This window comes from Kogia breviceps, chromosome 19 (assembly GCF_026419965.1).
Source record: "Kogia breviceps isolate mKogBre1 chromosome 19, mKogBre1 haplotype 1, whole genome shotgun sequence".
Classification (NCBI taxonomy): domain Eukaryota; kingdom Metazoa; phylum Chordata; class Mammalia; order Artiodactyla; family Physeteridae; genus Kogia; species Kogia breviceps.
Window position 1 is genome coordinate 50,263,111 of NC_081328.1, and position 26,770 is coordinate 50,289,880.

Here is a 26,770-nt window from a genome sequence, read left to right on the forward strand (position 1 = left end):
CCCCATTTTATTTATTTGGTTGGTTTTGGCCGCTCTGTGCCGCATGCAGGTTCTTAGTTCCCCGACCAGGGATCGAACCCAGGCCCCCAGCAGTGGAAGCGCGGAGTCCTAACCACTGGACCGCCAGGGAAGTCCCTTTACCCCCATTTTAAAGAGGAGGAAGCCTGAGGCCCAGGGAGCTTGAAGGATTTGTCCAAGGCCACATAGGTATTGATAGTAAGCGGCAGAGTCAGGATCTGAACTCGGCTCCTCTGGCTGTAGAGACCCCACCGCCCGTGATTTCACAGGTGAGAAGGCCGGACCTGGGTCACTACATTGTTGAGAACTGCCTCAGACGGGCTAGGGCCCGAGCCAGGCGACCCCGTCCTGGAGGCTGACCCCGCAGCCGAATCTCCAGATCTTGCGCGTTTTCCTCTGCGTCCGCTGCATGCACCCGTGTGAACCAAGGTTCTGCCCCATCAGGAAGGGGGGGACAGAGGCATCGCGGGTTTTTACCGGGTCTGTCCTAAAGGAGACTCCTGTAACTCCTAAAGAGAGCCCGCCGCCCACACAGGCACTCAGTGAGGGCTTCTCCTAGTAGCAAAGCCTAGGCACCCTTCTGTCATCTGCGCCAGCTCTGGACTTAACGCCGAGGGCGGGTGGGGGCGGGGAAAGTTGAGCAAGACCTGGTCTCAGCTTCGGAAGGAGCTTCCGCCTCGGGAGGATGCGAGGAGGGCGCGTTCGCCGTATAGGAGAGGCGAGGGCAGTGGCGGAGATCAGAGAAGGCGTCCCGGAGGCGGGAGCTGCAGCAGGACTTGTAGGTGAGACCCTCCAAATGTGTTTCAGGGAAAGGGTGAGGGCTGAAAGTTTCGAGGGAACAGGCCCATTTGGCCTAAGGATGAAGGCTCTGGAGGGAGGGGTATGGAAGGTGGCTGTTATTTATTGGAGTGTTTTTTCTTGGGGGTTGACCTGATGATGGCACTTCAGACCTCGATTATACGCTTTGTCGGGAGAGGAGAGGACGCCGCCCGGAAAAGACCAGCTCCGTTGGAAAATAGGGCTCTTCCCAGGCGGGGACACCACTAGGCCGACCGCAGCAGGGCAGCGCGAGCCGGGAGCAGCAGCGTAGGACACTTGCGTCTGGGACCGAGCGGGGCCCGGCGGGCCCGCCCCCGCGGCGCCAGGCCCCGCCCCCCGCCCACGCGCAGGTAGGGAAGAGGCGGAGCGCTGGGGTCCCGCCCCCAGGAGCCACCGCCCAGGCGCCGGGTGGCGCCGCTAGGAGCTGAGTCCCGGGAACTTGGGGCCGCAGGGAGGTGAGCGCGGGGCGACGGGCGGAGCCGGGTTTGCGGCAGCCGGGCTCCGGGCCCCGGAGGGGCCGTGGGGTCGCGCCCGAGCATGCCCTGGGGCGGCGGTGCGCGGCCGGCGAAGGGGCCGGCGCTGCGGAGCACTCGGGCCCCACGTGGGCCGAGCCCGAGGCCAGAGGCCGGGTCTCGACTCGAACGGGGCCGCTGGACCGGGTCTGCCGGCCCCTGGGACTCAGCTCAGAGAAGACGCCTAAGGGGTCCCTGGGCCACGGGTCACCAGAGATGGGGGCATGCTGATTGGGCAGAAGTTTAAAGTCCCGGGAGGAAGAGAGGGGACAGCCCCAGGGCAGGACCGTGCAGTCCCTCCTTCCTCCCAGAAGCGCCTGGAATTCATACCTTCCCCTCCCCTCCCGTTTCTCCTGGGTGAGTAGCCGCGGTCGGGGCGGAGTTTGTCCTTTCAGTCTAGCAGAGGTGGAAACAGGTGCGGGAGGGTGGGCTCACAGCCTGGCTGGAGCAGAGCTCAGAAATTGGACCCAGGACTCCTGACTTCTGGACAGAGGGGCTTGGAAAGGCTGCCCCTCCTCCGTTCCCCCAGGGCACTGTGTTGGGTTAGAGAGGAGCATGTCCCTAGAGTATAAACCCACCACCCCAGGGCAGAGGGGAGCCCAGGTCTCAGCCTAACTGGGTGAAAGGCCAAGGGGGAAGGCCTAGAATTGGAGCCCCTGAGAGGGAGTGTCTAAGGAGGGGAGGGCTTGCGGGTTTGACCCCACATGTGGACTGGCTTCTCTTTCCCCAATGGCTATAGATTTAGGACCCTGTGTGGGTGGCATAAGGAGCCCAGAGTCTGCGTTATGTCACTGTCACTCGCTGTAGGTAAAGCAGCAAAGAGTGGAAAGTGGAGCTTCTTTTAAAGCAGTGGTCCTCAGCAGGGGGTGATTTTTGCCTGCCAGGGGACATTGGGCAGTGTCTAGAGACATTTTGGTTGTCACAACCCCGGGGAGGGGGTCTAGGGTGCAGAGGCCAGGGGTGCTGCTAAACATCCTGCAGTGCACGGGGAAGCTCCCACCACAAAGAATTACTCAGCCCAAAGCGTCAGTAGTGCTGTGCTGAGGATGAGCAACCCTGGCGCAGTACCCGTTCCACCAAGTTACTTCTCATTGACTGCCCCGCCCTGCCTCAGTTTCCCCGGGGGTTAGAGGAGGAACTTGGAAAAAGCCTAGATGAGATAAGCGGTAAGGCGGTGTGAGGGCAGTTATGCCCTAGCAGCGGGCCTACCTTGGTGCCACAAGCCTGCTTCTTCCCTGCTTAAACCATGAGCCCGGCAGGAAGCACTTCTGGGTGCTCTGGGGGAGGCGCTGGGAACAGGGGCCCTCTCACAGCTCTGTCCTGGAGTGTTTCACCCCTAGGGCACCTCCCACGCAGGGCGAGCCAGGGCAACCCCGGAGGTCAAATACCCCTTTGGGGGGGGCGGGGCAGGAGCTCTGTTCTCATAGATGTTCCCAACGCTGGACTGCTAGGTGGGCCTGGATGCCTGATGCCATGTGAGCAGCTGTAATTTTCCCTTCTGAACCCACACCTAACTGCTCAGTCACTTACCCCAGGAAAATAACATCCGAGGAATAACAGGTGCCTAATTCCTTGCACCTCCCGAATCTGCTTCTCTCCTGCAGTGGAAAGTTCCACTGTGGCTCTGGGAACCCTGGGTGAGACAAGAGGCCCAGGGTGGGCCCAGCTGCTGGTGGAGTGATGCGCCCCCTGCTCGTGGTGTTAGCACCAGTGAGAGATGGAGGACAGCAGAGCCACGGGCCTGGGGCTCCCCCAGTAGGCATGACTTTGAATTATTTGGGTTGGACTCAAGGAGTATGTTCCCACTTTGCAGGGAAATTGGGGCGGGGGGGCTGTCACAGAGGGGCAGGATGGGATGAAGCAGCTGTTCATGCCCAGGAGCCCAGGCCACCTCACTGCCCTCCCTTCCCACTTCCGGACAATATCCATCCCTCCCTCCCCACCACCATCCTGTTCACTTCTGGACCCTGGCCTCCTGACTTGGCAACCCTGGTGGGGTCAGAGGGCAGGTGGCAGTTTCTGGTTTGACTTTTGCTTTGGGGGGCTTCTTTTGGTCTTTTAAGTTTAAAAGGCTGGAGTGAGACTTTCATCTTTGCAGCTGAAAAACAACCCACCCCCATAACAGTGACCCTCCCGTCTGTTGTGTGCCTCTCAAGGCAGAAAGCGGCATTCAGACCTGGACAAAGCTGTTCAGGAAGTAATTGTCAGGGCCTGACATTGAACCTGGGCTGTCTGTTCCCAGGCCCAGCCCTAAAACCTTCTGCCACCTGCCAGCGAAAGAGTACCAGGTGACTCCTACCTGATTTGCTCATTTCTGAGCTGCAGCCATACCTGGTGTAACACACATGCACGTATGCACACAGGCACACGCTCATTGCCTAGGAGGGGACTCCTGGCCCTCGAAGAGGAGGAATAAATCACACCAGAAGTGCACTATGGGAGCCGCTGGGGTCCGAGCCCAGCTCTGGGTCAGTGGTGGTGTCTTCACTGTGGCCAGACCTCGTCACAGGGTTCCTGTTGATTTGCTGTGTGCACTTTTCCCAGGCGAGACCCCAGATGAGAGCAGGAAGTCAGGGGTGTACGTTTGTGCATGTGACTTGGATGAGCCACCTGGCGCCTCCCTTGGGGTCAGGCTGAGTGGTTGCAGATGGGGGTGGCCCCGGCCCCCTGCCTGCCACCTGGTGCCGCATCAGGGGAGATGTACTCTCTCCAGGGTGCAGTTCCCCTTGGGTCTCTGTGACGCCCACTCCGGAGCAGGCCTCAGTGTTGCCCTGGCCGCCGTGGGGATTTCCAGAGTGAGCTCACGCCTCTGCTCCCAGTTTCCCATCCGGCTGGGCCAGGCGGGGGGAGGAGTGGCGGGGACATCAGTGCAGGCTGACCTAGCACGTGGTGACCCCGGCAGGGAGGCTGCCAGGCAAGAGCAGCTCTCAGGACTAGCAGAAAGGAAACAGTCTCTTCTCAACTTCAGGGAAGTACAGACAGCCACTGTGTCCACATTCCCTCATGCAGTAAGTTGATCCAGGGACCCAGATGCAAGACTTGAGGTTTCAAAGCTACAGGAAGGCACGTTCCAAGCCCCTCTAGGAAAGCGGTTGGAGCTAAGTGGGCAGGGCAGACGAGATGGGCCCATCAGGGACGCTGGTCTGGAGGGTGTGGGGTAGCAGTGGGAGGGGGTGAGTCCCATCTTGGGGAGCCAAGAAGCCAGGCCCAGAGGCTGGCAGGCACCTGGGCTATGAGAGTGTGGTCAGTAGGATGGGGGTCACTTAAGTAGTCCGTGCCTCAGTTTCCCCAGGGCTCACAGTGGTCTGCTTGGGAGGATTGCTGTGAGGATTCCAGTGATGATTCATGTAAAGCCTGGGCAGGTGCCCAGCTGCCCTAGGAGTGCATTGAGGGAGCTGTCACAATGACAGGAACGTGTCTGTGTGCCCTTGGCACAGACTCATGGTGATGCCAGAGGTCTCACCTCGCGTCATGGGCTGTTGGGGGAATGAGGTGAGAACGTGCTGCCGAATGGCGGCACTGCTGTTGTCCTGCAGAAGTGGCTGTGTCTGGGGGGCAGGGGAACCTCAGCACCACGGAGGCCATGGGAACAGTGGGTGGGTTTCGATCTGGGAGTGGAGGATCAGGCTGTGAACTGCTGGCCCCCGCCCTCCAGCATGTGCGTCATGATGGTGGTTGGGGGGGGGTGGTCGTGGAGGCCATGACCTTCAGCCCTTGCTCCCTCTGGCCGGGCTCCTTGGAGCTGGGAGCGGGGTAAGCTTGGTTTTCTCTGCCTCCCACCGTGTGGCCCCGGAGCTTGTGGCGAGAGGGTCCTCAGGGGGTCCTGCCCGGCTGCCAGCGAGAAGCACCTTTTCCCTCTCCTGGTGGCTCTCCCCAGGTCATGCCTCTAGAGTGGGCTCCAAAGGCCTGGAAGAGAAGGTGGGAGAGCTGCCCTGGGACCGGGCAGAGGGCTTGGAACTGCAGTCTGGCCTGAGCCCTGGCTGTGTAGCTCATGGCTTTATCAGCCAATGACAATCGTGAGATAAGGACAAGGGTGAGGGAACGTTTGTGAAAGCCCTTAGATAAGCTGGGAAGTGCCATCAAGCCTTAGGTGATGTCATTTCTGCTTGGGGGGCTGGGAGGGACTCATGAGTCAAAGGCCTGTGTACCTGAAACGCACCCGCAGCACCTGAGTCAGCACCCCCCTGCCCGTTCTTTTGCCACTTTGCTTGACCAGTTCCAAGGTGGCAGGAGGCCACAGCCCCACCACGTACCTATGTAACCTTGGACAGGTGACGTCACCTCTTTGAGCCTCGGTCTCCCCACCTGTCAAACAGAGATCTGTCACCTCTGGAACTCTTGGCCCAGATGTAGAAACCAAGTAAGCGATGGTGGCAGAGGTCAGCTGGGAATAATAGAAGCTACCAGTTACCAGCCACCAACTGTGTCCCAGGCACTGTGCACTCATGATCTCGTGTCCTCCCAGGGGATGGGGGCTGCATCATATCATTTTGCAGCAGAGGAAACTGAGGCTCAGAAGTGATAACTTGCCCAGTCTCCCAGCCGGTAGGTGGCCAAGCCAGGGTTTAAGCCCTGTCTCCAGCTCCCCAGCCCTGATTTCTCAACAAGAGAACCCCGCCAGCCCCAAAGCAAGATGGGGGGATGGGGTTGGTGACATGCGAGGAGAGCTCCCCTGCCCTGAGTGGCCTGGATGGCCCATGTCCATGTGCCCCGGAAACCCTCACAGTAGCCTTTGGGCTGGGGCCCGCCTCTTCCAGGGAAGGAACAAGCCCCAGGGCAGGATTCTGGGAAGTCTGGTTTATTAGCTCCTTAATGACTGTTTACAGCTGAAAAGTGTTTGCCTGGCATGTTCCCTCCCTGCTGACAGCGGACCTGGGCCTCTAGAGGTGAGGGGCACCCAGTGCCCTGTCCTGAGTGTGTCGAGGTGAGGGACTCAGGGCAGCCCAGGGCCTGATTCCCGGCTGAGCGGCGCTGGGTGAGGTGCTCACCTCTCTGTGGGGTACAGTCAGACTTTGTCCCGCAGCCGCCTGTGCCCCCAGGGCGACCCCTAGCTAACGGTGACAAAGCCACCTAGATGTCAGACCCCTGGGAGACTCCTTAGCGTCTTATGCATAAACATGCTGAGGCCCAGAGATGCCAAGCGACTTGCCCAGGATCACACAGCGGTTAGGGCTGGGACTCTGACCCTTTCTCCCCCAGTTGGACAGTATTTTCATTGTCTGGAGCCAGGCCACGAGGAGTGGGTGGAAGTTGGGTGGACTCCCCCCTTGCAAGCACGAGACAGAGGCCTGCTCTGTGTGCAGAGGTTAGTCGTGTCTGGAACCAGCCTGGTCACACCTCGGGGCGTGGGAGCCCCCAGCAGGAGAGAAGTGGGCCTCTCCTGCTCCCTCGCCCATGCTGCACCCCATCCTCCCCCCACCACTGAGCACGTGCTAAGCCTCTGCCTGTTCCAAGGTCCAGTGGAAGCCCAGCTCCCACTACCTCAAGATCCCAAGAGGCAAATCCTCACGAGTGTTTGGAGCCTGGTTCACGTCAAACCTGGGACAGTGTGGTGCCCAGAGGTGCCTGATCCCTCTCCAGGATCCCCCCTGTGCCCTGGTGTCTGGCCTGGAAGGACCAGAGCCTTCTGGACCCCTAGGGGCCACTTCTGACTTCTCTCCTTCACAGCAATGCTCAGGGAACAGCAGGCTTGGGACAGAATAGGCCACCTTCCCAAGGGAGGCCAGGCTGCTGGGTAGAGCATCCTAGGACCCGGCCACTCTGCTCCCTTCCCGCTGTTGTCCTTAAGCTGCCATCGGCCCCCAGGCTCTGGAAGCCGCTACTGCCTGAGGTCTGGAAGGTCTCTGCTCAACTGCTCTCCCCTGAGCTGCTTCCATCAGCAGCTTCTGGAGTCCAGAGATTCCCAGAGGGGCCTCGGGGGGGGCACCCCGGTGGGCAGGGCCCAACATTGGGGTCAGTTGGGGAGATCTGGTGGCACTTCCACTTCCAGTAATGCCTGTCCCTGTATGTTGCCAGCAGCTGGCACACCTTAGGATGTGGGGACATGGGGCTCGGGCACTCCCAGCTGGTTTTCTGGAATTGGGGTCCCCACAGAAATGGGGGTATTCACATCTCTGCCAGCCCCGCTGGCGTGTGGTCCTAAGAAAGCCTCCGGGCGGGACAGGTGGGGTTGGGAACATGGCAACCCGTTCTCCTCGCACCCACACGCTCTTGGCGGTTACTGGGTTCCAGGCTGCCACCAAGAGCATGTGCCCAGCGCCCGCTTCCTGTGTCTGTGGTCAGCCGTGACGCCCAAGCCACTCTAACTGGGTCACGGGGAGCCCAGAGCCTGGGGTCTGATGGGGAAGGTCACCAGGTCCCTGAACCTGTCCCCAGGTTTTTTATCTTCTAGAGTTTGAGCAAAGCCATTATAGGTGGAGGAGATATCGGGGCCTCCCCAGGCCAGGGCCCTCTGTGAGTGGGGCCTCTCCCTGTGGCTGGAGCCCAAACCCACAGGTGGTTTCATTTTGCCTCTCCGTTGGGGGCAGCTGGGCTGAAGGGTGAGCTCGCGCTGGGGCAGCCTGTGAAGTGTGTCTGCCGACTGGCACCTCTAGGGAAGTGGCTGCTTGCCAGGAGGGAGGGGGGCCACAGGGACGTCTCTCCTGCTGGCTTCTGGAGATAGATTGGCGTCCCCTCCCCCGCTGCCTTCTCTAGCTCTGATGACTGGGTTTGCAGCCCCCAACTGGGACACTTTGCTTCCCTCCCTCTTGGTCTGTCCATTTTTTTGGTCTTCCTAATCCTGCGTGACCCCCAGCTGGCCGCCTTTGCTCCCTCCTGCCCGGCGCTCCTGTCCCCACCGGGCTCTCGCCAGGGCAGGGAGGCGTCCGGGGTGAGTCACCGGCCGTGCGGGCCAGTGGGTAGGGAGCCCGGGTGAGTTTGCAGTCTTTACATAAGCTGTTCCCGCCGGCCTCCTGGCAGCCGGAGTGGCTCCGAGATCAGCAGAACCAGGGGTTTCATTGGGGATTGCACCCTGGGCGAGGGCCAGCTTCCTCCTTGCTGCTTTCTAAAAATGATCCAGTTCCCAGAAGGGCTGTGGGGAGGGAAACATCGGGTTTCGGTTTCTGTGACAGGGAAGCCGGGGAGAGAGGCCACTTCCTTGCCCCCCGCCCTCACCCCCGCATCCTGTGATTCAGTGGGGGACAGGCGGGTCCCAGCGGCCCTGGCCGCCTCCTTTCGCTGCAGACCGCCTGCCCACCGCCAGCTGGGAGGGACCTCTGGGCCAGGTGGTGGTTTCTTCCCTTCCTCTGTTCAGGGGCCCTGAGGCCCTCCCCGTGGGGGTCCCGTCAACTTCCTGACCATGTCTCGTGGTGGTTCAGAAAGCCTGCTTCCCCTCTGGAGGGGCTGCTCGCCCCTCCTCCAAGGGCCCCTCCCTTATCTCTGTCCCCGTTTTTGACCACAGGGAGGCTGAGTGAGTCCTCCTGTCGGTCGCCTGCTTCCGGCTCATGAGGTCCTCACAGCGGGGGGTATGGAGAATCCATCCACGGATAGCAAGACCAGGGGAGCCTTCAGAAACCTGCTAGTGTGTCGGTGGCGGGCGGGTGGAGAGGGAAGGCGTGCGCCGGGACAGCGGAAGCACACATGGGGGCAGGTGGGGAGGGCATGGTGGGCCCATGCAGCCTGGGGAGGGAGCAGCCTGCCTGCATGTGCCCTGGTGGTGCTGTGGCGGGGGACCCGCCGTGGGGGCCCAGCTCATCCTGGCTGTGGCTCCCGGGACCGGGCTCAGCTGGCCGTGCCCAGCTCCACCCTTTGTGGGGAAACCGGCTTCCCCGGCGGCACCAGCTTGTAGTTTCTGAGTCTGTGTTTCTGCCGTATGTGCCTGATCCTGGCTGCTGCTAAAGGGGTTATGCTACTGGGTGTGGGCACAGTGGTGGTTCAGACCCTGGGTCAGTCAACCCATGGGTACCTCCGGGTGATGTGAACTCTGTAGTGCACTGCTTCTTTGGATATGCACCCCTGCTACCCCATGCTGGACCCCCACCCTCTACCCAGGGCCCTTTGGGGGTCTCCTAGGTATCCTGGGGCTGAAGACTCTTTTCTGGGGAAGGCCCCACCGAAGCCAAAATTTTTGCGGGCAAGTGACAGTGGCCCAGCTGGGTGGTGTCCCAGGATATCACAATTTCCCCTGCAGTGAGCAAGCACTTTTGGGGCACAGGAGATAAGGGTTGGGCGGGGCAGGTGCTCCCAGTGTTGCAGCACTTTTTCCGTCGGGTCTCTGCCGTCTGGGCTGCTCCACGCCCTGGACTTGGGTTACGCAGGTGCCCAGAGTGGGTCCGACGACCCCTGCATCTGCCCCGAGCACCTGCCACCCCCTCCCCCTCCCTTCCTGAGCCCAGAGGCAGGGGCTGGGCTTCTGGTGCACATGCCTACCATCTCTGCACAAGTTGGGGGCACGTGGTCTCAGGAGCAGGCCCTCCCGTCTGTGGTGGAGAGCGGCTGGGGCAAAGTGGTGTGTTTTTGTGTTTTTGTTTTTTGGCCGCACCCTGCAGCATGTGGGATCTTAGTTCCCCAACCAGGGATGGAACCCGTGCCCCCTGCGGTGGAAGCGCGGAGGCTTAACCACTGGACCGCCAGGGAAGTCCTCAAAGTGGTGTTTTTATGCCAAATGTGTGGGCCTCACGTGTGTCAAAGCTGGGCCGTCGCCTTGTCCAATCCCTTCGCTTAACAGAGAAGGAAACTGAGGCTATGCCGGTCAAGATGCTTACAGGCCGGGGCTCTCGGCACCACCCTGTGAAGATGGTTACACGGCTCCCCGGGAAAGTGTGCCCCAGCCCTGTCTCTGCTCTCCGGGGCCGCGCCTCTTCTCTTTGGGACCCCTAGGGTTTACCTGGGGTTGGTCCGGTCTCCCCAGTCCTTCGGCCTTGGATTGATTCCTGTCAGAAGATGGGGACAGATGCCAGCAGCACAGCAAGTCCTGGGCTAGGGGGTCCCAGCCAGGGGTGGTATGGCCTTGGGATGGGAGGGCTAGTTGGGGAGTCTGGGCTGTGCTGGAGAAGGGGGGAAACAGGAGGTCCTCTGGGGACTCATCCTGGGACGGCATCCTCCATCCTTGGCCGGGCGGTGGTCACAGAGCAGGGCTGGGGCAAGCAGCACTCGGTAGAGCCTTCCAGAACGAGCCACTTCCTGGGCTGGCTGCAGGATTGTGGAAGACAGTTTCTGTTCAGGGTCAGCGTGGACTGACCATCTGCAGCCATGCACGCGCCCACTCTCTCCCCCGCCTTCCATCCGGTTAGCCATTACCGGGGCTAACTGGGTTGTGGACCCTGTGCTGCCCAGGGGTGCGGGGGAGAGACCTACATGTAGGCAGATCTCTGTAGGATGCTGAGAAAGTGGTTGATTTTGGCCAGTGGTAACACGACAGGCTTTCTGGAGGAGATGACACTTTACCCTCCTTAAAGCAGCTGGTAGGTGTTGGCGGGACAGATGGGGTGGAGCCTGGTGGGCCAGGTGCAGGGCCTCAGATGAGATGAAGCAGGAGCCTGCGGGGCTGCGGGGGACATGGTGTGTCCAGTGGGGTGTGGGGCGGGTTTTGAAGGGCACTGGTGTTGACCGTGGGGAGATGTGATCAGCTGTGAGTTCCAGAAGGACCCTACCTGCTTGGTGACCTTACCCAAGCTCAAACCTGGCAGCCCCACACTTACCACCAGCCTTCCTCCACTGCACCCCTCCCTCCTCGGTGCCAGTATCCAAGGGCAGTGCCCGCCTGGTGCCCTCTCACTGTACCCTGGTCCCAGAGGAGGCCAAGCTGGAGAACTTTCTGTGCAGGCGTCCCAGGTGAGGCTGTTGTCTTGGAGCTGTCCCCAGAGTGGTGCAGAGTGGCGTCTGAGGCGCCAGCCAGGCCAGCACCACGTCCCGTCTGTCTGTGATCTCCGAGCGGCCTCGTCATCCACGGCCTGTCTGCCCTGGGATGCAGGGTCAGAACTCCCTGCACTTAGGGGTAGAAGGGTGATGTCCAGGTCTTGCTCAGGCCTTAAGCAGGGAGCGTCCCAGGCCTCCAGCTCTGCCTCAGACCCCTCTCTGGCACCCCCTCTGCACCCAGAGTTCCTCTCACCTGTAGTTGGACGGCTTCAGCAACCAAGTGGAAGACCCCACTCTAATATGTAAAGCCAGAGGGGTGCTGCCCCACGGAATCAGAGGGGGGGAGCCCAGACCCTCCCCCGGCCTCCAGTTCACCCCATGGCAGCCCCTTGAGCACCTCTGGGTAACCCCAGCCCTCTGAGGAGCACAGTTTGCAAAGTGCTGAGATGCTCGACCAAGTTTCCCTCCAGGCTGGACTCTCTACTCTGTCTTCCTGATAGGAGGCTGTCCAGCCTGTAGTGTACCCCAGCTTTAAGGAGAGGGGGCGCCTGTTTGCCGAGGAGACTTCAGGCCCTATACCCAGAGCAGTTTGAGTCCCAGCCGCTCCCCTTCCTGGCTGTGTGAGCTTGGGCAAGTTACTCAACCCCTCTGAGCCTCCATTCTTATCCACAAAAGGGAAGCGATGATAATGTCTACCTCGAAGGGTGTTTTGAGGACAAAGTGGGATGATGCGCGTGAAGGGCTGAGCAAGGCCTGGCCCACCTGGGGCCCTGACCCTGTCCTGCCACCGACGGCCCTTGGGGTTCTATCAAGCCGGGCCTGCCGCCTGCTCTGCTACACGGCAATGTCCCCTATGCGCGACTTCTCAAAAACAACGGCTTGCCCTGGAGTTGTTCACTTTTTTTGTTTTCTGCACCAAGCTGCATCTGTGGCGTCTCAGTTCCCCGACTAGGGATAGAACCCGTGACCCCTGCCGTGGAAGCACAGTCTCTTAACCCCTGGATCACGAGGGAAGTCCACAAGTTGTTCACTTTTTAATCCTTACTTTTATGTTGTGTGGATTTTACCTTAAAAAAAATATTTAAAGAACCAAAACAACAGCAAAACACTTGTGAATCATTTGAACACTGCCTTGAATATCTGGCTTACTTTAACTGAAAACAGCTCTTAATCAGAAGATAGCCAATAATGCTGCGTTTTTTAAAGTTAATTGTTTCTAGTAAAGTTCTGTAGAAACAGGAAAAGAAGGTAGGGACCATCTTGATTATGGTTCCCAGCCCAGAGCCCAAGTCTTTAGGTGGTTTTATTAGGTAAACGCCCAGAGGCTGCTGGCCTCCAGGCACTCTGAAGCATCCAGCTCATCACCACAAGGGCCTTTACTCCAGGGGGAGGAGGAGGAGAATATATCTCTTAATCCCTCACCTATGAAGCTGGTGGAATTATCCCCATTTTATAGAGGAGGAGACTGAGGTCAAGAAGATTAAAAGGTGCAGTAGGTCTGACATGCACCCATTGAGCCTGCCCTCCCTTCCTTATAGGCTGTGAGCACCAAGGGAGCTGTCCTGCTTGACCTGGAGCCATCTGTCCATCTTTCCTTCTGTCTCTGCATCCATCCACCTCTCCGTAGAGCTGAGGCTTCACCCCAGATCATCTGTGCAGAGTGAGGAAAGGACTAGAACATGCTCTAAAGTCCTCTGCAACAAGACCCAGGAAGCTGTGAGCTCGGCCCAAACCCTGAAGGTAGGAAGCTGCGTAGCCGAGTGGGCTGGACCCCAGGTACCAGCTGCTTTGCTTGCTTGCTTATCTGATTTTCAACAAATACGTACTAATCCTGCATGTGGACCAGCACTCTTCTGGCAGTGGAGATGCAGCTGCGAATAAGTCAGAAAGAGGGCAGAGAGGGAGGTGAGCAGGGTGAAGTGATGGAGAGACACATGGGGTAGAGGGGGGGCTGCCTCAGGCAGCCAGGGAGGGCTCCTTGGAGGAGGTGGCACTCAAGCTGGGACCAGAATGATGAGAAGGAGCTACCTGCTCTGCTGTGTGATCTTATCTGGGGAGGAAGGGACCAGCAGGGGCAGAGGACCAACATTTATGGAGCATGTGCTGGAGACTTTTTTTTTTTTAACCAGCTTTACTGAGATGTAGTTCATATTTAATTTATATAATTCACGTAAAACTCATCCATTTATTTATTTATTTATTTATTTTGCGGTACGTGGGCCTCTCACTGCTGTGGCCTCTCCCGTCGCAGAGCACAGGCTCCAGACGCGCAGGCTCAGCGGCCATGGCTCACGGGCCCAGCCGCTCCGCGGCATGTGGGATCCTCCCGGACCGGGGCACGAACCCGCGTCCCCTGCATCGGCAGGCGGACTCTCAACCACTGCGCCACCAGGGAAGCCCAAAACTCATCCATTTAAAGTGTACAGTTGAATGGTTTTTAGTATATTCACAGGTGTGTGTAACCATCACCACTGTCAACTGTAGAACATTTTCATCGGCTCAGAGTGAAACCCACGCCCCTTAGCTGTGGTCCTCTAGCCCCTCCCCCAGCCCTAAGCCATGACTCATCCTGCTGTGTCTATAGATTTGCCTCTTCTGGACTTGTATTTGGACCCCTGGAGTAAGTGGTCTCTTTGTGTCCGGCTTCTTTCACCCAGCATAACGTCCCCCCGGGTTCATCCATATTGTAGCCTGTCTCAGCGTAGCATTCCCGTTCGTGGCTGAGTACTAGTCCACTGTGTGGATTGAGCACATTTTCTTTATCCATGTGTATGGTTTTTTTTCCCACAGATTATAGTACACTTTAAAAAATATCTTTATATTATAGTTGATTTACAGTGTGTTAGTTTCAGGTGTACAGCAAGATGATTCAGTTATACGTGTACATTTATTTATCTCTTCTTTTTAAGATTCTTTTCCTGTACACGTTATTACAGAATACTGAGTAGAGTTCCCTGTGCTATACAGGAGGTCCTTGTTGATTATTTTATGTATAGTGGTGTGTGTATGTTAATCCCAACCTCCTCATTTATCCCTCCCCCCATCCATGTGTATATGTCGGTGAGCACTTGGGTTGTTTCCACCTTTGGGCCGCAATGAGCGTGCCTCTGTGAACATTCCTGAGCAAATTTCTGTGGCCGTGCTGCCTGAGTGTGTGTCACGCGTGCAGTCGTTTGATGCCCAGGACGCGTCTCTGGTGGCGCGGGTTATTCCTCCCTCGTAAGGTGAGGACTCGGGTGACCCATGGTCAAGTGCAGGTCAAGCCCTGGCCGCCCGGCTCCAGTCTGTGCTCTTGACCACAACCCCTCAGCACCTCCTCACAGAGGCTTGGCAGGTGCGGGGCGGTGAGGGGCCCGGGGTGGCCTGATGGGGTGGGGAAGGAGCAGGAGGAGACGGAGCCACAAGGGCTCCAGAGGCGGCCCCAGTGAGAAGTTTGGGCTTTGCTTTAAGTGAGAGCTGGAGATCCTGGCCTGACGTTGAGCAGGGAGTGACATGGTATGATTTGCACGTTTCAGAGGTGGATTCTGCCACCATGTGGAAAATGGTCCCGGGGTGGGAGCTCGGGGGGCAGCAGGTAGAGGAGTCTGGAGGCTGTGGTCCTTCAAATGAGAGGCGACGGTGGCTCTTCTAGGAGCTGGACAGAGAGTGGGGAGCGGACAGACTCGGAACCGAGGTGGCTGCCGCGTTGCCCTGCCGTCCCACACCGTCCCGTGGCTGGAGGGCTCCTGTGTGACTCTCCCCTGAGGCGGCAGATGGATGTGAGGTCCCTGGCCTTGTGCGAAGGGAGAAGAAATCAAACCTGCCCCAGCAGCCTTGGGACGTGGGGAGAGGAAATAGCGAAGGATTTTAGCAAGAAAAAGGTCACGGGCAGAGTGAGAGATGAAATGGAGAGAATAGATGAGGCGGAGGTGTTAGTTCTGGTGAGTCAAAGGGGGTGTGGCTCGATTGATCGTGTATGGAAAAGCCCCAGGTGGAGGTAAACTGCTACTTCCTCCTGGCTGGGCCATTTGGCAAGATCCATTGAAATTCAAGATGCAATTACTCTTCAATCCAGCAACTCCACTCCTAGAAGTTCGTCTTGCGATAATACTGGGACGAGTACACACGGTATAGGCAAGGGTGTTCCTTAACCCTGAACGCGAATCTAAACAACCGTCGGTCTGGAATTAAGTAAATCTTGGTACATTCCGCTCCGGGAAACCTTCCCAGTCATCAGGAAAGATCAGGTAAAGCTATCTGTCTGCACTGACAGGGAAGGATGTCCACGCTATAGAAGAAAAGGTATGAGTGCATGTAAAATGTTAAGTACACGTGTCCTTTTCCAAGTGCAGAGAGGCACCTGGAGAGGTGTGCACACCGAGCCCTTTCCTGGAACGTGGGGTGACAGGCGGGCCAGGAGTTCACTTTTCTGCTTTACAGTCTTCTGAGTCTTTTTTATTTTTTTGCAAGGTTCATATATCATCTTTATCATTAAGATATAATATTCTTCCTTTGTGAAAATAAAAAAGTACCGGACAGCTGGCAGTTTCAGTTACCTTTGAAAGAGGAACCTGCCCACCGTGGGGGACAGGGACCAGCGCCGTGGCTTTTCTCATCCGCCTGGGAATTAGGCTGAGCTGCTGCTTCCTTGCTCAGAGCCCAGGGGTCTCTCCTCTGAGAACCGCCTGCTCCCTGCACAGCTGTGGGCCCCTGGTCTGTGGGTTGCCTGGAGCCTTTCTCCTTGTCCTCCTCCAAGCCCTGCCCCCAGGGCGAGGGCAGGGCTCTTTGTCCAGGGAAGCTGCCTCTGGCCCCCTGGCCTGCTCTGGCCCCCTGGCCTGCTCTGGCCCCCTGGCCTGCTCTGGCCAGGCTGATGAGGTGGCCAAGATCACAGCAGCTCTGCATCCCTGGCCCTCAACGTTCCTTTCTGGGTGAGGAGGTCCTTGCCTGAAGCAGAGAGACTGGAAATGGAACGAGGTGGTAAGCTGGGGACCTCCCAGGCCCCTGCTGCCCTGGAATGCAAATGAAGGACAAAAATACACCTTCTCACCGTACCCCACCCAGCCCAGAGTCGGTCTCTGCTTCATGGTTTAGTGTCCAGAGTTAGGTTGGAACCAACTTTCTACACGTCGTCCTCAGTCTGGGCTGCCTGCCCAGGTACCACCCTGACACCCTGGACTGTCCCCGTGTCCCCTCCCGTCCTGCCGCCTCTTGACATACCTGTGCCCCCTCCCTGTTTCCATTCCAGCTGCCCCGCCCACCATGGCCTCCGCTGACAAGAATGGCGAGGGCGTCTCCTTGGTGTCCAGTAGCCGCCTGCAGAGCCGGAAGCCACCCAACCTCTCCATCACCATCCCTCCGCCCGAGACCCTGGCCCCCAGCGAGCAGGCCAGCATGCTGCCCCAGGTAAGGGAGCAGCTGGGAGCTCGCCGCCCTGCCACCGGCCACCGCTGGGCCCCCGTGGCACCTTTCGGGCAGTTTCACTTCCCGGAGGAGGGCCTTCTGGAGCCACAGCTGCCCTGTGGCCCTGCTGTAGGCTGCACCCCGTCCTTCCTGGCCCCAGACTTCACAGGGGGTGGGCCCTGAACTCAGTCTCCGTCTCATGGTGGGCCAGGGAAAATAAGAAACACTTGCCAGTTCTGCCTGGGAATTGGCTGTTTCCATTCCCTTGCCCGAGCCCTGGCCCTTCTGCGGGCGGTGGGCTGTCTGTGACGTGGGGGGAGGGGCGCGGCGCGCCTGCAGCACTAGCAGCACCAGCAGCTTGATTCCCGGGCCGGGACCAGCGCACCATAAAGAGCTCATCGAGAACTCGCTGCAAAGAGGCTCCCCGCGCAGCCTGGGGCACCGGGGAGTCTGTCTCATGCCGCCCACTCAGGCCAAGGGCTCTTTCAAAAAACATGTAAAGCCAGGCGAGGCCAAGGCTTAGCCCCGGCTAAGGCCTAAGGCAGGAGCGCTGGATAGGGAGCTAGGGAAGCGCGTGCTGGGATCGCCGAAGGCACTAGAAAATGGCGATTGGGCCCTCGGAATGAAAGCAGCTTGGGGTAGACTGGGGTCGAGGTTTGTTCTGTCTGGGTCTTCACATTGGGAGCCACGGCAGAGCCAGCCTGGGGCCTGGGCTCCGTGCGGTCACAGCCCGTGCTCCTGCCTGCTGTCCACAGAGGCCCAGGAACCCAGCCTTCCAGAAGAGCGTCAGCCTCCAGGAGCCGAGGGCACGATGGCAGGAGGGCGGCTCGGAGAAGCGCCCCGGCTTCCGCCGACGGGCCTCCCTGTCCCACAGCATCCGCAAGTGAGCACGCCCGCCACCCCCCCCACCTCCTCCCCACCCCACCCTGGGCCAGTCAACTCTTGGGACCTGGGCCCTGGACCCCTTCCCGGGAGGCACGGGCAGGCAGCCCATGTTCCAGGTGGGGAAACTGAGGCCCAGGCTGCTGTGTGCCTGGTGGGAAGCCACAGTGAGGAGGCTGACGGGGGTCACAGAGCTGGGGGTGGACCATTGCCCTTCAGAGCAGGTCCCGGGGCCTCTTCCCAGCCCAGCCCTCAGGCTCTTGACTTGATGCCCCCCTGCCCATCTGGTTCCTGGGCACTGAACCAGGGGTCAAGGGGACGCTGATCTGCCCCTCCCACTGCGTACACACACACACGTGCCCTGTCACCTCCCTTGCACACATGCATGTGCCCTGTCACTTCCCCCCACGCACACGCATGTGCCATCACCTCCCCTGCACACACACGTGCCCTGTCACCTCCCCTGTACACACGCACGTGCCCCGTCACCTCCCCTGCACACACGCATGTGCCGTCACCTCCCCTGCACACACGCGTGCCCCGTCACCTCCCCTGCACACACACAGTGCCCCCCCCCCACTGCACACACACAGTGCCCTGTCACCTCTCTTGTCGCCTCTCTGCACACGTGGCCTTTCTCTCATTGCGGTCTCTCCCGTGTCGCACACCCGTCTGCTCCCGCAGGGGCGCGGCCCAGTGGTTCGGGGTCAGCGGCGACTGGGAGCTGAAGCGACAGCACTGGCAGCGCAGGAGCCTGCACCACTGCAGCGTCCGCTACGGCCGGCTCAAGGCCTCGTGCCAGCGGGACCTGGAGCTCCCCAGCCAAGAGGTGCTCTCCTTCCAGGGCGTCGAGTCTCCAAGACCCTGCAAGATGCCCAAGGTGGACTCCAGCGGCGGGTGCGGGGTGGCAGATGACTTGGCCCAGGGCCCAGTTGACTCTCCTCACCACCTCCCTCCCATCCAGATTGTGGATCCCCTGGCCCGAGGACGGGCGTTCCGCCACCCGGACGAGGTGGACCAGCCCCACGCCCCGCACCCACCCCTGACCCCTGGGGTCCTGTCCCTCACCTCCTTCACCAGCGTCCGCTCCGGCTATTCCCACCTGCCCCACCGCAAGAGGATCTCTGTGGCCCACATGAGCTTTCAAGCTGCTGCGGCCTTGCTCAAGGTAAAGACACCTCTGCCCAGCCTGCTCCCTCTCTCTCTCCCCAGAGCATCTCTCTCTCCCGAGCCTCTTCCTCTGTGCAGAGGGCAGTGGTTGCTCCGGGATCCCTGGGCGGGTCGGGGGGCGAGTGGCGGCGGCGGCAGCTCAAGCAGCCAGCCCCACGTCCTTCTAGTTGTCCCTAGCGTGGACAGCTGGTTTCTGCACTGACACACACGGTGGAAAGTAGGAAGTGAAACGTGCAGGCACCACTCACTGACCTGTGTTTGCTAAACCCCCTTATGTGCTGGGCACAGGGGCTACAGAGTGAGTTGAGCCGGTGTCACTGCCCTAGAGGATCCCTCAGCTCGGGTGAGGGCAGGTGTCACCATTCAGTGTGATAAGTGCTGGGGCCCACCCAGAGCAGGGGCTGGTGTCAGGGAAGGCACTTGAGAAATATAAGGAAAGGTTTGCCAGGAAGGGAACAGCATCGTCAGCAGAGGGAACAGCCTGTGCAAAGGCCTGGAGGTAGGAGGGAGTAGCAGGTGGCTTTAGTGAAGGGTGGTTACAAGAGGAATGACAGGAGATGGGATCAGAAGGTCAGCAGGGGCCTGGTGTGCCGCGCCAAGAAGCCCGTGGGTATAAGGGTGCGGGGTGAGTGGTGGGGTGTCAGGTGCCCAAGCCAGAGGGCCGGAGGTCACCAGGGAGAAGTTAAGAGCCAACCATGTAGAGATTGCTGCAGTCAGGCTACACAGGAGCCAGAGCTCAGTCCTGGCCTCTCTCGCACATGCTCATGCTCTGGGCAGGGTCCCACCTCCCCGGACAGGTGGACTTGACAGTCTCCTTTGGTGGCAGGGGCACCTGACCTGGGCTTGACGCCCATGCTTCTGTCTGGCACAGGGGCGCTCGGTACTGGATGCCACAGGACAGCGGTGCCGGGTGGTCAAGCGCAGCTTTGCCTACCCCAGCTTCCTGGAGGAGGATGTGGTCGATGGAGCAGAGACATTCTACTCCTCATTTTTTAGTAAGGCAAGCATGGGGTGTGTGGACCCTCGGGGTCGGGGGGGCCGGGGTGGGCGGGAGCCAGGGGAGGTCACCCGGCCTCAGTCATGCTCGGCTGGGAGCCCCTGAGATGTCCAAAGGCCCGTCGGTGGGATGGGGGCGCGCCTCTCGGAGCTCCTGGGCCTCCGTGTTTCTGTCGGCAGGGCAAGGACCCTGGGGTGAGGAAGGGTGCCAGCCGGGAAAGTCAGCATCAGGGCCCACAGACACGTGCCTTCTACCTCCCTCCCAAAGAGCCTGTCCGGCTTTGTCCTGCCCTTTAATTGGGCTATTGGGGGCAGTGCTGGAGACAGTAACTCCTCACGCTGTCTCTTTTTGTGTCCCCGACTCCACACCCACTCCAGGAAGAGATGAGCTCCGTGCCTGATGATGTGTTTGAGTCGCCCCCACTCTCTGCCAGCTACTTCCGGGGCATCCCACGCTTGGCCTCCCCGGTCTCCCCCGAAGAGGTGCCGATCCCTCTGTGAGTTCTGGGCAGTCCTCCAGGTGGAGGGAGGCGGCACCGTGGAGAGAGATCCCAACGACCCTCCCAGGGGGCTTCCCTAGACCACAGGTCCCTCCTGATCCCCCTCATGGGATGTGGGAGGGGAGGGCACCAGGCTGAGACCACCGTCCTCACCAGGAAGGAGTCTGACCGAGCCCCGGTGCCCACGGCCAAACGCGGCAAGCGTATCGCATCCAAAGTGAAGCACTTTGCCTTCGACCGGAAGAAGCGCCACTACGGCCTGGGCGTTGTGGGCAACTGGCTGAACCGCAGCTACCGCCGCAGCATCAGCAGCACTGTGCAGCGGCAGCTGGAGAGCTTCGACAGCCACCGGTGAGCCGCGCCGGCCTGGGGCCCCACCCACTCTGTGACAGTCGGGGGTGGTCGCTGCTCTGGAGAGCCACTCCCAGGAGTTAGGCCCAGGGGAGAAGGGCTAAGAGCCATCCAGGAGGGCCTGGGAGCTTCCCGGTTCCCCTGGGGCCCCTCCCGAAGCTCCCCTTGTTGTTCATCGAGCCTTTGGTGAGCACCTCCTGTGGGTCAGGGGAGCAGGGACGGTCCCTGGGGTCACCCTGCAAGCATGCATGTCACCTGGGAAGGGTTGTCGGGTGTTGCTGCCTCTCCTCCACCCTCCCCGCTTTCTGGGCCTGCTTCCTCTGCTGGGCTCCCAGACGGTAGCCCAGCAACAAGTGTTCACTGAGCACCGCCACACGGGCCCTGGAACAGCGGAGCAGGGTGGGCGGGGGGTAGGTCAGAGGGGCAGTTAGAAGCTGTGACCACAAGGGAAGGGATGGTGAAGAGGCCTGCACAGAGACCTTGGGGGAAGCCAGAGGATTAGGAAAAGGCCATTCTCAAAGCATGTACAATTAGCAGCAACCTGATAGACATTGGACCCTAAGTTAAAAAAAGTTAAGTGATAGCAGGTGTGGTGAGTGTCCTGGAGAAGGAGGACAGAGTATGGGAGTGAACAGCTGGTGGGGGGGTAGTGCAGTCAGGAGGGGCAGCAGTTAGCTGGGTGAAGAGAGATGGCAAGAGCATCCCAGGCAAAGGAAGCATCATGTGCAAAGGCCCTGGGGCTGCAGGGATTGGGGTTTGTTCCAGGAACTGCAGGAGAAGGAGAGGCAGGAGGCCAGGGAGGTGGGCAGATGTAGCAAGGCCTTGCAACCAGTGGGGAAGGAGCCATGTCAGACACTATCCCCAGGGCAGCGAGAAGCCGCGGAAAGGATTTAAGCTGGGAGAGACGCATAGAGGTGCATTTTAACAGTTGCTGTGGAGAAGGATGAGTTGGAGGGGAGTAGTGGAGGGTAGGGAGCAGGTGTGAGCTGTTGGCGGCTGGGTGCCGCAGGGCTGAGGCTCGGGATGTGAGTTTGGCTCCGCTGACCCGAGGCCTCTGCCACCTGCAGGCCCTACTTCACCTACTGGCTGACCTTTGTCCACATCATCATCACACTGCTGGTGATTTGCACGTATGGCATCGCGCCTGTGGGCTTCGCCCAGCACGTCACCACCCAGCTGGTGAGTGGGGCTAGGGAAGGGGGGCCCTGCCCTGGGGATCCTAGCCTCCCCCAAGAGGCGCCAGTGTCTTGGGCCACCCAGTCCCTCCCACGGCAACAGCCTGACCCAAGCAGGAGGGTGCTCTGGGCTCACCACTGCTTTGCTTCTCAGCGCCTTCCCCGGAGGCCCTTCCCTGGGACAGAGAAATCCCTGACCCCCCCCCCCCCCCGCCCATCCTTCCACCTCTGCACCAGGTACTCAGGAACAGAGGTGTGTATGAGAGTGTGAAGTACATCCAGCAGGAGAACTTCTGGATTGGCCCCAGCTCGGTAAGGAGCCCAGGCAGGGACAGCATCTCAGCAGGGAGCCTCTGGCCTCTGTCACCCCCAGCTGGGCAGGAAGGGGGTTGGCTTGCCTGGAAGCCCCCCTCATCAGGGGCCCCTAGGGGGAGACCCTCAACAGAGCAGCCAGGTCTGGACCCAAGCTCACTCCCCACCGCCCTCCGCCTCCAGATTGACTTGATCCACCTGGGAGCCAAGTTCTCGCCCTGCATCCGGAAGGACCAGCAGATCGAGCAGCTGGTGCTGCGGGAGCGAGACCTGGAGCGGGACTCGGGCTGCTGTGTCCAGAATGACCACTCGGGCTGCATCCAGACGCAGCAGCAGGACTGCTCGGTGGGGGCAGAGGCCCTCCGACCCCTGCGAGCCCCACCCTGGTCCCCTGCACCATCTCCACTTGCCCCAGCCTGGGGGAGGGGCCCTTCAAGGGCGGTGTCTGCGTTGCCTCTGTCCTTCCTCTGCCCTCCCTGGCATCACACACCCCTGCACGCAGCTCAGCACAGGGAGGGTGCCAACCTCCCCAGCCCCAGAGCAGTGAAAGCTGGGTCTCGGGAGTGTCGGTGTGGACGGGGGTCTGGGAGATGCGCCTGAGCCCTGGACAGCAAGGCAAGAGCCCCTGCCCTGGAGGGGCCCTTGCCCACTCTTGATGGTGGTGACCTTGTCCTAGCCATGACCAGCCTGCCTCCATCCTCCAGGAGACGTTGGCCACTTTTGTCAAGTGGCAGGATGATACGGGGCCCCCCATGGACAAGTCTCCGCTGGGCCAGAAGCGGACATCGGGGGCTGTGTGCCACCAGGACCCCAGGTACAACCCCGGGGGACCCACAGCTGAGCTGAGAAGCTGGGGCTCAGTATCATGTGGTCTGAGCCACCCATGGGGATGTTGGCCAGTGGGCGTGGCAGGCTGGGGCTGCCGTGGCCCCTCAGTTTGCCCCCTCCGACCTCTGCTTCCAGAACCTGCGAGGAGCCGGCCTCCAGTGGTGCCCACATCTGGCCCGATGACATCACCAAGTGGCCGGTGAGCGTCCGGGGAGGAGAGTGGCCCGGGAAGGGCGGGGAGGGCCTGCGTGCTGCTGCACAGCCCCAGCCGCTGTCCGTGCCCCTCCTGGCAGATCTGCACGGAGCAGACCAGGAGTAACCACTCGGGCTTCCCGCACATGGACTGCCAGATCCGGGGCCGCCCCTGCTGCATCGGCACCAAGGGCAGGTGAGCCGGCCTGGGCCCCCTCTGCCCGGAGCCCCTGTGCTCCCCCTCTGTCACCCACCACCCAGCTGGCGTCCTCCCTCCCCACTCGGGGGCTGTCTGTGGTGTGGGCAGGTTCCTGCAGAGGGGCACCGCGCCCTGCCAGTGATACCTGCTGCGGCCAGGCGCTGGGCACTCGGCGGGGGGTTGGGGGGGGGCGCAGGACTCAGGCCCCTGATGTTCGCCTTGCCTCCCTGTCCCCCAGCTGTGAGATCACCACTCGGGAATACTGTGAGTTCATGCACGGCTATTTCCACGAAGAGGCCACGCTCTGCTCCCAGGTGAGGTGGGGTCTGGGGGGCCCCTGGGCGCGAGCAGCCAGGCGCAGCAGCCTGCATGCCCTCCTGCAGCGGGCATCTGGTCCTGCCCCCTACATCAGGGCCTCGGACCCAGCTGGACCCTAGGCACTGACTGCCGTGCTCTCGCCCCCAGGTGCACTGCTTGGACGAGGTGTGTGGGCTGCTGCCCTTCCTCAATCCTGAGGTCCCAGATCAGTTCTACAGGCTCTGGCTGTCTCTGTTCCTCCACGCTGGGTAAGAGGTGCCTCGCTGCCCAACCCCCAGAGCCCTGTGGTGCCCGCCCACCTGGACCCCCGGAGGAGGGGCCCCTGGGCCAGGGCGCGGCCGGCACAACCTGCCAGACCCCGCTGCTCCCGAAGTAGCTGGCTGGCAGGTGGGGCGGGGGGCTGATGCCCGGCGTGTCCCCGCCCAGCGTGGCACACTGCCTCGTGTCTGTGATCTTCCAAATGACCATCCTACGGGACCTGGAGAAGCTGGCCGGCTGGCACCGCATCTCCATCATCTTCGTTCTCAGCGGCATCACCGGCAACCTCGCCAGCGCCATCTTCCTCCCGTACCGCGCGGAGGTAAGGACTCAGGATGCTGCGGCAGGGAGGGCTAGCTCTACTGCTTCCACGCCTCCCGCCTGGCTTGGCCTGAGGGACGCCCAGCCCCTGCCACGTCAGGCTCAGCAGCGGATGGACAGCTAAGCTGGGGGCTTCCCGGCCAATTCCTTAGTCCATTCCGAGGCGCGAGGGAGCAGTGGTGCCCCTGGGTCGCGTGTAGAGGTCACCTCCGGAAAGACCTTCTGGACCCCGTCCCTTACTCTGCCTTTTCTCTGCTTCATTTCTCTCCTCGACCGTGACCGCCGCCTGCCAGCGCGTCCCATAGCTATGAGTTGGGCCGTGTGAAGTTGCCCTCGTGCAACCGTTCTTGACCCCAAGAAACAGCAGTTTTTTGATCAGTTCAGCCTCAGGCTGTGGGCTTGTTCAGTGTCTGTCCCTCCCCACGTGCGCTGCCTGGAGCAGTCTGTCCTGCTTATTACACCGGGCGTGTGCGTAGTAGGCGCTCAGGGTTGCAGAAGGGGTGGGTGGAACGAGTCCAGCTTTGTTCCAGCAGCTCCAGCTGCACCTCGCCTGCCCCCCGGCCGTCAGGTTTGGGGTCCCCACCCTGGGAGGGGCTCACGGAGAGGATGACCCAGGTCCTGGGGCCCCAGGCCTCCCCACAGGCTCCCACCTGGCACCTGGAAGTGACCCTGACCCCTCCCCATCCACCCACCCCAGGTGGGCCCGGCAGGGTCGCAGTTCGGCCTCCTGGCCTGCCTCTTCGTGGAGCTCTTCCAGAGCTGGCAGCTGCTGGAGCGGCCCTGGAAGGCCTTCCTGAACCTGTCGGCCATCGTGCTCTTCCTCTTCATCTGCGGCCTCCTGCCCTGGATCGACAACATCGCCCACATCTTCGGCTTCCTCAGCGGCCTGCTGCTGGCCTTCGCCTTCCTGCCCTACATCACCTTCGGCACGAGCGACAAGTACCGCAAGCGCGCCCTCATCCTCGTGGCGCTGCTGGTCTTTGCCGGCCTCTTCGCCTCGCTGGTCATCTGGCTCTACGTCTACCCCATCCACTGGCCCTGGATCGAGTACCTCACCTGCTTCCCCTTCACCAGCCACTTCTGCGAGAAGTACGAGCTGGACCAGGTGCTGCACTGACCACCTGCCTGGCGGGGCCGGCGCGGCTGCTCCCGCACAGCGCTGAGGACACAGGGACTGTGCCCGGGCCAGGCTGCCTGCCTGCACAGCGCCCACCCCCGCTCCAGAGACCCTGTGGGGCCGGCCCTGCCCCCAGGAGCTCTGCCCCCAGGAGCTCTGCCCCCAGGAGAGGCTGAGTCTGCGGGAGACGGTCATCAAGGGCGGCTCCTTGGGGGACTGAGGCCCCCCACCCCAGGCCCGGGCTGGGGCACACTCCGAACATGTGTTTCTCTGCAGCTCAGGTTCCAGGCCCTGACATCACCCTGCTCCCCTGCTGTCAGGACCACTTCCTGGGGGAGGTGGGCTCCTTTCTTCCCAAGGTTCCGGGCTGCTGCCCGTCTCCCACCTCTGGCTCTGCTGGTACGTTCCCCCTCCCCGTTGCTGTGAGCCTGCCCTTCCTGGGCACCTGGCTGGGGTTCCCACCAGGTTCCCAGCCCTGCCTGGCCACGGCCCCTTCCTGTTTCCCCTCGCATCTCTGCCCTGTGAATCCACGTCCTGCGCTCATCCGTGGCCTGGTAAGTCTGCCCATAACGCTCCGGGTCCGAACCTTCTGGGACAGGGTTTGGCCGTGGTCTGGGGCAGAAAAGGAGCGAAGAGACACAGCTAGGCTGGGAAGCCGAGAGCCTCCGCTGTTCCCGGCAGAGAGAGGCTGAGCCTGCCCCACACCCAGGCCCCCCAGCCCCTCCCAGCCCAGTCCCTTCCTTCGAGTCAGTGTTCTGCTTCCCGGGGCTGGACTGACGCCAGCCAGCCCACCATCCTCTGCCTCACTCCTGCCCAGGCGAGGGCAGGGCCACCCCAAGGGCCTGTGTCCAGGGGTTGTCCAAGGTCAATCAGGCCTTTTTTTTTTTTTTTTTTAACCAGTTTACATTATGGTCCTAATTTTTTTTAAGTAACGCTAACTTTGTATGGATGATGTCTGAAATGTATTAAATGATATTCTTTAAGAAAGTATCATCTTTTGACCTCCAGCCTTGCATAGAATAAAAGCTAGAACTTTATTTTGGGAGTGGGGGGGCGTCAGGGTCAGGGGGCAGGGGCTTGGCCCAAAGGGACAGTGGATACCTGTGGGACTTGTGGGAGATTTGGTTGGAGAAGAAGCTAGGTTGGGGTCACGTGGAGGGGCTCAAGGGGGCCCTTGAGAAGGTGGTGTCAAATCTTTAGACCCCTGCGTTCCCCAAGCCCCAGTCAGGGGTCTGGCTTGGTGGAGGGGAGGGCCGTCCTGGCAGAAGCAGTGCGGAGGTAGGGGTGCAGCACTGGTCCATTCCCTGCCTCCCCCCAGCCCTTCACCCCCACATCCGGTGGGACAGAGGAGCCACAGTAACCGTGGGTACCCGGGGTGGTGGTGGGAGCTAGGGGGTGGCCCCCGCCCTTCCCTGCTCCCGGCTGCCTCCATTCCAGGGCCGAGGATGGGAAGGGGCAGCCCTGGGCCTGGGGGAACAAGGGCCCCCTGGGCACCCGGCTCCTTTGGCGACGACGCTGAAGCAGGGCTGCAGGCTGCCTCCCACTGTCCCCCCCAATTCACCCACCCGGCCACGTGCGGGGGCAGTTTG

General features: G+C 60.8%; 1 protein-coding gene across 9 annotated transcripts; it reads left to right on the forward strand.

Moving 5' to 3' along the window:
• The first annotated feature begins 1,222 nt into the window (after positions 1 to 1,222).
• RHBDF2 (rhomboid 5 homolog 2) lies at positions 1,223 to 26,162 on the forward strand. Of its 9 annotated transcripts, none has more exons than XM_067021074.1 (20): positions 1,232 to 1,292; positions 11,684 to 11,813; positions 12,722 to 12,923; positions 16,408 to 16,565; positions 17,318 to 17,445; positions 18,129 to 18,324; positions 18,409 to 18,612; positions 19,486 to 19,614; positions 19,989 to 20,107; positions 20,267 to 20,461; positions 21,529 to 21,640; positions 21,874 to 21,948; positions 22,132 to 22,293; positions 22,653 to 22,762; positions 22,912 to 22,975; positions 23,070 to 23,164; positions 23,406 to 23,481; positions 23,633 to 23,733; positions 23,912 to 24,065; positions 24,762 to 26,162. In XM_067021074.1, exons 4-20 carry the CDS (start codon positions 16,422 to 16,424, stop codon positions 25,179 to 25,181), a joined length of 2,484 nt encoding a protein of 827 aa, XP_066877175.1. In that variant the 5' UTR covers positions 1,232 to 1,292; positions 11,684 to 11,813; positions 12,722 to 12,923; positions 16,408 to 16,421; the 3' UTR covers positions 25,182 to 26,162. The 9 variants fall into 9 exon arrangements, with proteins under 9 accessions (XP_066877173.1, XP_066877179.1, XP_066877180.1 ...); XM_067021073.1 differs by lacking the exon at positions 1,232 to 1,292 and adding an exon at positions 1,628 to 1,706 and having other exon boundaries at positions 11,654 to 11,813; XM_067021075.1 differs by lacking the exon at positions 1,232 to 1,292 and adding an exon at positions 1,642 to 1,706.
• The last annotated feature ends 608 nt before the right edge of the window (positions 26,163 to 26,770 follow it).